General features: G+C 50.0%; 2 protein-coding genes across 2 annotated transcripts; one reads left to right on the top strand and one right to left on the bottom strand.

Annotated features, from left to right (window-relative positions):
- Nucleotides 1–8,607: 8,607 nt before the first annotated feature.
- Nucleotides 8,608–10,929, bottom strand: LOC146755913 (uncharacterized). Its single transcript, XM_085525100.1, has 3 exons — nt 10,771–10,929; nt 9,452–10,081; nt 8,608–9,033 (listed from the first exon to the last, which is right to left on the bottom strand). The coding sequence occupies exons 1-3, from the start codon at nt 10,927–10,929 to the stop codon at nt 8,608–8,610; spliced, it is 1,215 nt and encodes a 404-aa protein (XP_085381226.1).
- LOC146755912 (uncharacterized) lies at nt 10,321–13,424 on the top strand. Its single transcript, XM_085525041.1, has one exon. It carries the CDS (start codon nt 11,089–11,091, stop codon nt 12,574–12,576), a length of 1,488 nt encoding a protein of 495 aa, XP_085381167.1. The 5' UTR covers nt 10,321–11,088; the 3' UTR covers nt 12,577–13,424.
- The last annotated feature ends 8 nt before the right edge of the window (nt 13,425–13,432 follow it).

The following is a 13,432-nucleotide window of genomic DNA, read 5'->3' as shown; positions in this document are numbered from 1 at the left end:
GGCTCTGTCCATGCGCATTGACTGCAGACACTCGGAACTGATCATCAGCCTCTTCAGACAGATTGCTCACCGTGAACTCTGGGACGGGGACATGAGACTCGTGGCACCTCACCCACGTGAAGCCAGTTAGTTTATTGGGTTCCACATGTAGCCATGGATTGGAATGGGGAGGTGCATCTTCGGAGGGGACCATGCCAGCGTCACTGACGTTTCTGTTTTATTTTTCACCACGGGGTCAACTGGGGGCTGGGTGGGAGGTTTTCTGGGAGCTGAGCAGAAATAAATACAGAAATATTAGCATAAGGTCATTTAGGCTGGAAAAGACCTTCAAGATCAGCAGACTCAACTTTCAGCATGACCTACTGAGTCCCACCATTAACTACTGTGCTTCCTGAGGACATACATGACAAGCTTATCCCTGTAGGTATTTGCATAGTGAATATATTCACCCTCTGGTTGCTTTGGAACATTTTACAGGTTAAAATCCCATCAGACTTTTTCACTGTGTGCAGCCACTGATACAGGCAGGAGGCTGGGAATTACCTGATGGGCTCTAGTTACAGACTACTGACACAGTAAAGGATTGATTTCATTTCATTTTGGCCATCAGAAAGTTTGGTGTCTGGTTTCAGTCACCCATCTAGACTCCAATTATAATCATATGGAGAACAGCACATTTAGGAGAACTCATCTCATCTTAATAAACCTGAATGAAATCACAGAATCATAGGATCATGGGAGGGCTTGGGTTGGAAGAAACCTTCAAGATCATTAAGTGCTAGATGCCAAAGGTCCCACTAACATAGCATGAAGCCGAAAGCTAGACGCTAGAATCAGATCTCCTGACCTTACCATCAGAAACTGAGATGTCATATTTTGCTCAGAGGTGCCTGCTTGTAGGAGGGACAGCTTCCGAGCTTTTTCTGCTCCAGGAACCAGCTCGAGCTTCAGAATTTAAACAGCAGTCAGAAATTAAACTGAGCTTTGTCACCTCCATCAAATAGATGTGGTTGGGTGGTACAGCTTTCCAAATAACTTAGAAACTGTCACAACAATCAGATGCCTACCTTTAATTTTTAACTTGTTAATACATAGAGCTTAATAGTATCAGAATGCCCCAAGCACTTCAGATAACAGGACAGCTGTAAACCCTTCTTTAAGGATTCCTTTGTTTAACCACTGAGTAACTGTAATTCAGTGGTGCTGGTGGGAGAAGGGAAGTCCTAATCTTCCCAGATGGTGAATAGAGTTGATGTTCACATGCAGACTGGTGCTGAAGCAGAGCCAGAAACCACTCATTTGGGAAACACAGCACCAAGAAAATAATGTGAATAGCTTCATAAAATCAGGCAGCTTCACCCAAATTTCATGGCAGGTCCATTATTCTTCCTATTTTCAGGAAGAAATGTTTTCCCTTATTCTTGTAGTTTTATTTTCTTTTCCTTTCCAGCAAGCAGCTTTGTAGCTTACAAATTGTTTTCTAATCACCTCCTGGTGTGGACAAATCACACAGGTTTGACTCCATGTTTTACATAGTTAGCATTTTATATTTGTTCCAGTATGGAACTGTACAGTCATAGAATGGCCTGGGTTGAAAAGGATCTCAAAGATCATCCAGAATCACACAGAATCACAGAATCCTTCTGCAAAAGAAAACACAAAAGCTACAGGGACTTGGAACTTCTTTGTATATCGAGATCAGAAAGAACTGAGAAGTTTTCAAGTACAAAGAACTTACTTTTCCAGATTGCCTTTTCCAGACTGCTGTTCCAGCAGTGACAACAAGCGCAGGCAGCCCGGAGGACATCGCAGACATTGATGATCGGCTGGCATGGATCAGCGAGGATGAGTTTGGGCACAGCACAGCTGGCAAGGGATGCTGGGGTGGCTGCAGCAAGACAAGAGCTCCTCCAGCCTGAAGATATCCATCACCAGAAGAAAAAGGACAGGATGAAAGTAAGGAAGACGCGCAGACGAGAAGAGCAGAAAGGGAGATGAGGAAGGAACTTGGTGCGGTGGCAATTCTGGGGGAGAAATTGTACTCTGATAATGTTACACTCTGAAATTCAGTGTTGCAATTTGGAGGAAGGAATTATTGGGGTGGGAATCTGGGGGGCCATTGTAATACCAGAAGAATTTTACAGAGCAGCAGCCATGCATCAAGAGAAGGGCTTCACAGAGCAGCAGCTGTGGAGGGAGAAACAGCATGAGAACCAAGGACACCTCTAGGAAAAGAATGAGTAGCTTGTGGCTTTCAAGGGGGATCTTTGACCAAGGGTTGTTATTGCGGTAGCTTTCCTCCAATTGGTGTCTGTGGTTTTTAAACACCCTCGTCTGTCTGCTATAAAAGCATGGCTTTTCGGGCAGTCGATGGACGCAGCCATATTTAACCATACTGCTGTCTGGCTGTTTGTCCTAGCACGCTGACCTTTTGCCTTCAGGTTTGCCAACTACTGTCTCAGGAACCAGAGTTATTAGGCATTATCCAGGTTATCTTGTGCTTCTACTATGTTAATAGATTGGATGTGAATCCAATGGGGTCTGATGTTACCAATGGTGCTGGAATCTGCGGGATAATCATTGAATGTATTAGCAATGCTCGGTTATGATGCTATTACCTCTCTTATATCCAACTAATTTGGATTTTTCAAATATGACCACGCATCACTTGAGAGGAAGGCGCACGCTCATAGAACTGAATGGGAGAGTTGATTTCATTTTCCAAGCAGGTGTTCCACTTGGGCTCTGTATCACGCACTGGCCATGCGGATATGGAGTAAAACTGGAAGAAATCCCTCAGACCCTGAATGCAGGAGAGAATGTGTGGTGGGTGAAAGAGGAAAGGTGCACTTTGAAGCAGGGGACGCCCTGCTGGCACTGCCTGTCGCATCCACCACCAACACGGTTTGCTCTTTATCCTGCTCCACAGCTGCTGCTCTGTCAAGTCCTTCTCTTGATCCATGGCTGCTGCCATTCTTCTTGGATTACAACAGGGGGCTGGGAGGTTTTTGGCAGAGGGAGGGAAGTTGATTGGGGGTGGGAGTTTTAGAGGGTGGGATCAGAAAGGATTGTTAGGGTGGGAAATGGTTGGGAATACTGTCATTTCTTGACTGTTTGCTATGTTCAATTATTAAATGTCTTCTATATTTCTGCCTGCCTGCAGCCGCTCCTTCAGTTACAAAGCCCACCTCCCCAGGCCCCCGGGCCCACCTTCAGGGCAATGTGAAAGGGCAGCAGAAAGGGCAGTGTCCCAGATCTGCCACCACCATTGGACCCATCCCTCCCCTCCTCAGTCAGTTCTGCGTGGGAATGGAGGGATGAGAAAGGGGGATGGACGGGAATTCTGGGAGAGCTGAGTGGCTCAGCCTGGAGTGGAGGAGGCTCACTGCCATCCCAGACACAGCCATCAGTCCCCAGGTGCAGAGAGGACTGAGCCAGGCTGCACCCTGCAGCACCCAGCAGCAGGATCCCAGTCTGAGGCCTGCCTAGGTCGTGTGGCTGCGCTGCAGGCTGAGCTATGGAGAAAGCCCCACTTGGAGATTTCTTCGCTCCCTGAATGTTCCCCCCTTTCTCCATCTTGCTCTGCTCCATCCCCAGCCGCAGCCCGGCGTCCCCGACATGTTGCTGTGCTTGCAGAGCTGGACTTGGCCCTTGACCTGTACAGGCCCCTGTCCCCACCTGTCGGATATCCACCTTGCCTTCTCACCCCTCTCTCTAGATCCAGTTCATGCCCCATCTATCTCACCTCCATGTCCCACCTACGTCCTCTCTACGTCTTTTGGTCTCCCCCAAACCACCCTCACGGTGCCTTACCTCCTGGCAGGCTCAGGGAAGGAGCACCCGGTGCCCTGAGCCCACAGGCCCAGCCCTGCACAGCACTGCACACAGCACTGTCATGGCGGCGCCCGGTGCTGCCGCACAGCATCCTGGGAGTGGTAGTTCCTGCGGGGCCTGCAGCTCCCAGCAGGCCCTGCAGCTCCCAGCAGGCCCGGGCGAGGGCAGAGGGGAGCAGTGCTGTCAGCCGGGAGCTCGCCCAGAGAGCCCGATGTTCGGAGCACTTCACACCAGGAACTTTGGACTCGGCTGCTTCTGTCCACAACGTCCCTGAGCTGCTCAGGAAGCACAACTGTCTCACCCTCTGAGAGCTGGGCTGTGCAAAGGAGGCTGCAGTTGCAGGCTCAGCTCTGCCCTGTTCCAGCAATGCACTTCCTTACAACTGGAGCACTGTCACGCTTGCTTCTTGCTTCAACGGAGCAATCGCCCACCGCTTTGCACACCTCTGTGCTCGTGCAAATGGCCACCACCCCATCCCTGCACACACACACACACACACACACACACACACGTACCACCCCATCCCTGCACACACACACACACACACACACGTACCACCCCATCCCTGCACACACACACACACACACACACACACACACACACGTTCCACCCCATCCCTGCACACACACACACACACACACACACACACACACACGTTCCACCCCATCCCTGCACACACACACACACACGTACCACCCCATCCCTGCACACACACACACACACACACACACACGTACCACCCCATCCCTGCACTCACACACACACACACACACGTTCCACCCCATCCCTGCACACACACACACACACACACACGTACCACCCCATCCTTGCACACACACACACACACACACACACGGACCACCACATCCCTGCACACACACACACACACACACATACCACCCCATCCTTGCACACACACACACACACACACGTACCACCCCATCCCTGCACACACACACACACACACACACGTACCACCCCATCCCTGCACACACACACACACACATACCACCCCATCCCTGCACTCACACACACACACACACACACACATGTACCACCCCATCCCTGCACACACACACACACACACACACGTACCACCCCATCCCTGCACACATACACACACACACACACACATACCACCGCATCCTTGCACACACACACACACATACCACCCCATCCTTGCACACACACACACACACACACACATACACACGTACCACCCCATCCCTGCACTCACACACACACACGTACCACCCCATCCTTGCACACACACACACACACATTCCACCCCATCCCTGCACACACACACACACACATGTATCACCCCATCCCTGCACACACACACACACACACACGTATCACCCCATCCCTGCGCGCACACACACACACACACACACACACATACCACCCTCTCCCTGCACTCACACACACACACACACACACACACACATACCACTCTCTCCCTGCACTCACACACACACACACACACACACGTACCAACCCATCCCTGCACACACACACACACACATGTACCACCCCTTCCTTGCACACACACACACACACACACACACGTACCACCCCAACCCTGCACACACACACACATACACACACACGTACCACCCCATCCCTGCACACACACACACACACACACACACACACGTACCACCCCATCCCTGCACACACACACACACACACACACACACACGTACCACCCCATCCCTGCACACACACACACACACACACATACCACCCCATCCCTGCACTCACACACACACACACACACATGTACCACCCCATCCCTGCACACACACACACACACACACACGTACCACCCCATCCCTGCACACATACACACACACACACACACACGTACCACCCCATCCTTGCACACACACACACACACGTACCACCTCATCCTTGCACACCCTCCCACATGCGTGCACTAATGGACTCACCCATGCACACTCACATGTGTGCAACCCCAGCACTGTCCACGGCTCCGTGCACGCTCATTTGTGCATGAAGATGTGCACAGCCTTGCTCACAGCCATGTGCATACACACAAGTGGGCAAGAACAAACAGTCCACTGGCGTCCCTCTGTCTGTGTCTCACCGGCTGTGTCACCAGAAGAGAATTCAACTCTCAAGAATGAAGAACTCACATCTGGCTCCAAGGAATGTAACTGTCCTATCTCCCAGCGATCTCCACTGTCTCACCTGGTTGTGAGCGTCCCTCACAGCCAGCCAGAAAAGCAAGCAGAGGCTGAGACCAAGGAACCCCTCCCTGATGTGCAGCTCTCTGACAGTTTCTCTTTACACAGAGTGCTGGCGGCAGCCGCGTGCATTATCACACGCACTTGTATGGGCAGTTGGTGTCTAGACGTGAAGGAGACTTGCTAATTGCCCTGCTGACATATAGGGACAGACAGAAAATTTCAAGTAGGAGCTAGAGCATGTATATAAAGGATGTACGGACCTACAGTTAAGGATGTGGATTTGCATCTGAGTCTGTGCCTGCAGACGATGCAAGCACTATGCATTGTCACCCAATGGAAATGATCAAACAGCTGCTTTGGGACAGACTGTCTGTAGGGCTCAGGAAGTGTGGCCTTCCAAGGTACTTCAGGTGTCCCAAAGAACAGAGGCAAGCAGTGATGATTCCTTTCTCTCTTGATTCTAATACTTGTAGGTAGAGCGCTTGAGAAAGACTTTGGAGGCTTTCCTCAGCCTCTACCTTTCCTTGTACGTTTACAAAAGCAGACTGTCTAAAAACAAGAAGACTGGACACACTTTTTGGGTTTGGTTATTTTTATTAGAATTTTTTTAATATTATAATATATATAATATATATTATATAATTTATTATTGTGTTTATTATATTATATATATTATGTATATAATGTATATTATGTATATTATAATATATATATTATATAATCATATATTATAATATATAATATATATAAATAATATACAATATACAAATTTTTTAAAGTTGTTTTGGCGTTTTTGTTGTTTTTTGTTGTTTTATTCCAGTCCAGTGTAATAAATTCTCAGTCTTACAAGGGATGAATTTTTAAGGCCTTCCTGCTGATGGACCACACTCCACTTGAACGTCAAGTGGAGCATGAGGTAGCCTTCATCCAGAAAGGTGGAATCTTGATGGGATGTTGCTGTCTTATGGAGAGGAATCTCGGCGTCCCCCAGGCTGAGCCAACACACGGACACAGATTTCTGGATGGTGACCATCGCTTTCTGCCCCTGCTCCTGCTGCCTGGTCTCTCTTCGTCATTGGTATCCAGCAGGAGATCACGAAGCCCTGGAGGCACGGTGATATCCAGGTCATCGTCTGAAACTTCTTCCACCAGATTGGAAGGGACCAGTCCTCTTGTGCCATCCGTCAGCTCTCCCAGAAACCAGCCATCCTCATCCATGTCTCCACAGATGTAAACGTATTGTCCAGGTGTCAGTGGAAGCTCGTTTTCTGGGTCCTCATTAGGGCCCTCATAAGGATTTTGTAGCTGTGACGAGCTAAGAATCTTCGTTTTGGTGGTGATGGTCTGCGAAAATGTAGGTGCAGACTGCCACTGGCCACTCTTTTGACTCCCCCGGCTTTTCCTGGGGATTGGGGCATTCCTGTTTGGGATTTCTGTGTGGCCTCAGCTTTTTCCCCATCTCCTGGAGCTGTGTGCATTTTTCCTCCAGACTCTTGCTGAGCACTCCAAGCTTGATGTCAGCCTGCTGGAGGTCTCTCAGCAGGTGGTTCTGGGCCTTCAGGGCCTGGCAGTGACTCTCCAGGTGGCTCAGGGCTTGTTGGAGGTAGCTGCACTGCTCCAGCAGCTTGCTGCTTGTGCTGCCTGGGAACCCCGGGTCTTCCTTGGCCGTCTCATTCTCCTTTTCCAGATGCTGTCCCTGCAGCTGGTTGATGTCCTCTGCCTTCTCTGTGGCCTCTTTGGATGTGGAAGAGGCCTCCTTGAGGTGCTGGACTATTTCCAGCAGCTGCTGGGTACGGAGGCAGAGCGTACGCATCTTGTCCTTGAGCCGCTCGACCTCCTCCCACATCTGCTGAGAGCTTCTGCTCCTCAGCAGGCAGCACTTCTCTCCAAGGAGGCTGCACTGTCTATGCAGCTCCTTTAGCTTCCTCAGCAGGTGGGTGTTCTGCTCCTGCTGCTCTCTGTGCTCAGGTGGGCAGGCCTCTTGTTGCTCTGCAGCCTCCTTTTCCAAATGCTGTCCCTGCAGCTGGTTGACCTCCTCTGCCTTCTCTGTGGGGTCTTTGGATGCGGAAGAGGCCTCCTTGAGCTGCCAGACTATTTCCAGCAGCTGCTGGGTACGGAGGCAGAGTGTACGCATCTTGTCCTTGAGCCACTCCACCTCCTCCCATATCTGCTGAGAGCTTCTGCTCTTCTCTTCAAGGAGGCTGCACCGTCTCTGCAGCTCCTTCAGCTTACTCAGCAGATGGGTGTTCTGCTCCTGCTGCTCCCTGTGCTCAGGTGGGCAGGCCTCTTGTTGTTCTGTAGCCTGAACACCCACCTCTGCTACAGCCCGATGGCAGGCCCTGGCCCTGTTGAAGAAGACGCGTGGCTGCCCCTCCACGTGCTCCAGGATGTACTGCAGGAAGCGTCTTCTCTGCTCCTGCAGCTCACACTGGAGGCGCTTGCTCTCCACGGCCTGCTTTGCACGGGACTTCCAGCAGAGCTGCCGCTGGACTTCCTGCTGCATTCTGTGGTCTGCTCTGCTGCTGTCGCTCCTCAGCAGCGCCTCCGCCAGCTGCCGCTACAGTTGCCATGCCTGGCGGATGGTGTCGTTGCGCCGCTTCTGCAGCAGCTCCTGCATCTGGTGCAGCTGGGCCTCCTTCTCCTGCAGCAGTTGGCAGATCTCTGCTTGCCACTGCCTCAGGTTCTGCTCCCGCAGGCGCTGCAGCTTTGACACCCGCACCCGCTCCCACTTGGAGCGCAGTTTGTCGGCCAGCAGCTGCCGCTCCCGCTCTGCCGCCTCCTGCCGCTCACGTCTCTCAGCAGCGCAGCGGCGCTGCAGCTCCTGGGAGCGGAGCCGCTCGCCCTCCAGCTGGGCCTGCAGTGCCTTCAGCTCCTGCCTCTTTTCCTCCCGCTGCGCAGGGCAGGCGGGGGGCTGTGCCGGGCCCCGGCGGGGAGAGGGCCGGCTGCCCGGGATCCCCAGGTCTTCCTTGGCTGTCTCTGGCACCTAGAACCAGAAAATCATAGAATAACAGAATGGTTTGTGTAGGAAGGGGCCTTCAAGACTCTCCCGTTCCAAGCCCATGCCAAGGGCAGGGACAACTTCCACTAGGTCAGGTTGCCCAAAGGTGCGTCCAGCCTGGCCTGGGGCATTGCCAGGCGTGTGGCAACCACAGCCTCTCTGGGCAGCCTGTGCCAGCGCCTCTGCCCCCTCATGGTGTCCTGTCTTCTTATATCTCATCCAGATCTCCCCTCTTCTACTTTCAGGGCACTGTCCTTTGTTGTATCACTACCCTCCCTTACAACCAGTACATCTCCAGCTTTCCCCAGTTCTCCTTCAGGCACTGGAGGGCCGCTCTGTGGTTTCTCCAGAGCCTCCCCTCCCCAGGCTGAACAATCCCCACTCTCTCAGTGTGTCATCTTACCTGGACGTGAGCGTCCTTCACGGCAAGTCGACTGGAGCCCTGCTCTGCACGGTGGCAGTGCAGAGCTCCCTCCTTTTCTTGGGAGCAGGACATTGCGTTACGGAGCACATCTGCCCAGCTCCCCACGATGTAATAGGTGAAGAGCCTCCTCTCCAGCTCCAGCTGATGCTGGAGGTGGCGGATGCAGGCGGGCTGCTCACCATTCGTCTCCCAGCGCAGCTTGCTGAGGACGTCCTGCAGCTGGGCATGGGCCGCCTCGCTGCTGGGGGGGTTCCTCAGCACCTTGGCCAGCTGCTGCTGCAGCTCCCGAGCCTGGCGCAGGGCTGCATCGCAATCACGCTGCAGCAGCTCCTTTGTCGCGCGCAGCTCGGCCTCCTTCCAGAGCAGCAGCTGCCGGGTCCCCGTCACCCGCTGCCGCTGCTCCCACTCCTTCAGCTGCTGCTCTTCCTGGGCCTGCTGCTTCTCCCAGGCACAGCGCAGTTGGTCGGTCAGCAGCTGCCGCTCACGCTCTGCTGCCTTCTGCAGTTCACATCTCTCGGCAGCCCAGCGGCGCTGCAGCTCCTGGCAGTGGAGCCGCTCGCCCTCCAGCTGGGCCTGCAGCACCTCCAGCTCCCAGCTGTTCTTCTCCTGCTGCACAGGATGAGCTCACATAGTGGTGCAGATGAAGAGGTATTGTACAAGCCATTCACTGTGCGGGCTATATTCATCTCTATAGCCGAACCATGCCAAGTCAGTGAAAGAAGTAACTTGCTGGATTCTAAAATAGTTTTGCTTGAGAACGGCGCTGTTGCCAACTCTACTTGTTACAAAATGAACTACACCAGAGAGAGAAGGAAAGGGCAGCAAAGTTTTATATTTCTTTATGTTAGGAAAAATGGTAAATTTCTCAACCAATATGCTACTCAAGTATCCCCTGTATAGCCCTGAACCATGACCCATGTAGGGGTGTTAGAGTATTGTGAAGTTATGAAACAGCAGAGGTAGACAATAATAGTGCTGACATTGCTATTTAGTAGTTAATCAGTTAAAATGTATAGTTTAACCATAAGACAGATGGAATGGACTGGTCTAGCCCGGATGGCTCGGATGAAAGAAGATAATGAATTTCTGGACAAGTTCAAAAGAAGAGTAACACGTGAAGCATGAAGCCTGGGCCTAGGATGAAACACGAGAAAGAAGGACTGAAGATGTATTGATTAATCACGAGAAATGAATAACATAAATGATGTAATGTTTACCTAATCATATAAATATAGGACGTTTGTAAAGCTTAAGAGTCATTCACTAGGAGTGACCCAAGCTCTGTATGCATGTTTCACCTGAGCACTGAGCTTGTTAATAAAATCAACCCTGGAGTACCCACGAGTTCGAGTCTCGACCTGGTTCCTTTCTGCAACAGTTTGGCACCCCAGATGGGACTCTAGGCGTTGATTGGGGTAAGTGCCTAAATTTTTTATTATATCCAGGGGGAAGTGCATCCACTCTTTTAAGGGTTCGAGTCCTATTTTTGGGGTTCGAGTCCCCGAGGCTTCTTATTTTTGGGGGGTTTGGGGTTCTATTTTTCTGAGGTTTATTTTCCTCATTACAGAGTGGCTGCAATTCTCACTGGACCTTGGATTTCTATTTGGAGAATAGTTATGGGGGGATCGCCGTCTATAATTAAGGGTTCACCCTTAGAGGAAATTTTGTGTAACTGGAGTAAGATTGAAGGTGTTGTGGGGTTAAAAAAGAAGCGAGTGATCACTCTGTGTCAGGATGACTGGCCATTCTTAACCCGGGTTCGTGGGGCTGGTCCCGACGAAGTATGGCCACCTGAGGGGACGTTTGATGATAAACGTCTTGCTACCATGCGGCGAATACTCCAAGATAGAAATCCTTATCAAATGGATTATTTATATGTGTGGATAAATTGGGCTGATAAAAGAAATCAAATTAAGTTGGGGAAGGCTACTAGCAAAACTGAATTATTAGCATATTTTGATGAATTACATCAGGGTGGGTATAATTCTGATCGGGAAAAAGATGGAAATAATAAAGAAGTGGGGCAGTATCCGATGACTATTGAATTTCATTCTAATCCGAGGGTTGGTCCTGATACTGGCCCTGATGTACCACCTCTATTAGCAGCAGCAGTACATCAGCCTTGGAAACCGGGAGATTTGATGCTATGGCAAGAGAAAATGCCGCGTTTATGGGAGGATGCGGAAAAATGTGCTAAGATGTTGTCTAGTATTTTCAGAGATTATAAACCTAATTGGGAGGACATACAGACTCTGTTACAGGAATTATTTACTGTAGAAGAGAGAGAGAAGATCATGGCTAAGGATAGAGAGTTATCAAATACTAATCCAGGAAGACCTGTATGGCCCATAGCTGATCCGAAATGGAATATTGTTAGACAGGATGAGCTTCAGGCTTGGAGAACGGCTACACAGGGTTTGCTAGAGGCTGTACGCCAGTGTGTCGAGCGGGTTACTAATTGGTCCAAAGTACAGGAATGTCAGCAACGGTTGGATGAACATCCCAGTGATTATTGGCATAGACTTCGTTCTGTTTTACTTAAGTATGGGGGTATGACAGAGCAGACTTTTCAAGAGCCGCTTGCAATTAGTGTGTTTGTAAATCAGGCTGCACCCGATATTAATAAGTATTTTAAGAAACATATGCCGGGATGGCAGGCAGAGGGGTTGCAAAAAATATTATCTGTTGCTACGTTTGTATACAATGGGCGAGATCAGGAGAGACAGGAGAAAATGCAAAAAGAGAAGGATGAGGAGCGAAAGCGACAGGAACGAGAGAGAGAGACCGAGAGGAAACGTGAGAGGCAGGAAAAACGAGAAGATATGGCTTTTTTGGCAGCTGCGATTACTCAGTCAGCTCAACAGAATAGGTGGCAAAATGCTAGAGGCAGAGGTAGAGGAAATCGGGGAAGGAGACGAGGATTTCCACCCCAGATTGGTGGAGAAATTGTATGTTATTGGTGTGGAGATTTTGGACATATGCAGCGAGAATGCCCCCTCAGACCTCGACCTTTTCTAACCCCCCAGGGTTATCCGGTGACAGACGCATCTGGGCCTCATATAGATTCAGGAGTGGGAGGCTTGCGACGAACTCACTCGCAATAACAGGAGGATGGCTGTTACTCTGAGTCCAGAAGGTCATGTAATCGCAGAAGTAGATGGGCTAGCAGTTACATTCTTAGTAGATACAGGAGCAACTTTAAGTTTGTTAAATTTTGATTTGCCTGAAAAATCACTAGAAACTGTTACTATCAAGGGAGTTTTAGGGGTAGAAGAGAAATACTTGAGTAAACCACTGCCTGTAACCTTGTCAGGACGGATGACATGGGCACAGTTTGTTATTTCACCCACTTCTCCAATATCCCTATTAGGAAGAGATGTCCTCCGAGAACTAGGCACTAAATTAGATTTGAATTCAAAAGGGATGAAACTTTACTTTTTGGGGAATGTACTAGCTGTAGAAAGAGAACAGAAACAGAAAATTGAAATTCCAGATGACTTAAAAGACATACCCTCCGGTTTGTGGAGTCATAGTAGTAAGGATATAGGTTTTTTGAAATCTGCAAAACCAGTGGTAATCAAGACAAAAGCTGGACCACCGCCCTCAATTAAACAGTACCCGATTGCGACAGAAGCATTACCTAGTTTAAAGAAACAAATTCAGTATTTTATTGATGAAGGGATATTGAGACCCATTATTAGTCCATATAATACTCCTATTCTGCCTGTTTCTAAAAATAGAAAGGATGAGGACGGGAACCCTGAATATCGTTTTGTACAAGATTTAAGAGCAATTAATGAACATGTTGAAGCCCTGCACCCTGTAGTTCCTGACCCTTCACTAATATTAACTGAAATACCAGAATGGTCCAGGTGGTATACTGTAATGGATCTGACGGGAGCTTTCTTTAGTATACCTATTGCTGAGGAAAGCCAAGAGATCTTTGCTTTCACATGGGAA

The sequence above is a fragment of the Coturnix japonica genome, chromosome 29 (genome assembly GCF_054131305.1).
Source record: "Coturnix japonica strain WE chromosome 29, WE-NBRP24, whole genome shotgun sequence".
Taxonomy (NCBI): Eukaryota; Metazoa; Chordata; class Aves; order Galliformes; family Phasianidae; genus Coturnix; species Coturnix japonica.
This window is presented reverse-complemented; position numbering and strand designations above follow the sequence as displayed.

Excerpts from the sequence above, each read along its gene's own strand:
- LOC146755913 (XM_085525100.1), bottom strand. The coding sequence starts at position 10,929 with ATGCACTTCCCCCTGGATATAATAAAAAATTTAGGCACTTACCCCAAT. Across the intron at positions 10,082-10,770 it reads TTAACAAGCTCAGTGCTCAG|CAGGAGAAGAACAGCTGGGA; the intron begins GTGAAACATGCA and ends CATCCTGTGCAG. Across the intron at positions 9,034-9,451 it reads TGAAGGACGCTCACGTCCAG|GTGCCAGAGACAGCCAAGGA; the intron begins GTAAGATGACAC and ends TTCTGGTTCTAG.
- LOC146755912 (XM_085525041.1), top strand. The coding sequence starts at position 11,089 with ATGGGGGGATCGCCGTCTATAATTAAGGGTTCACCCTTAGAGGAAATT.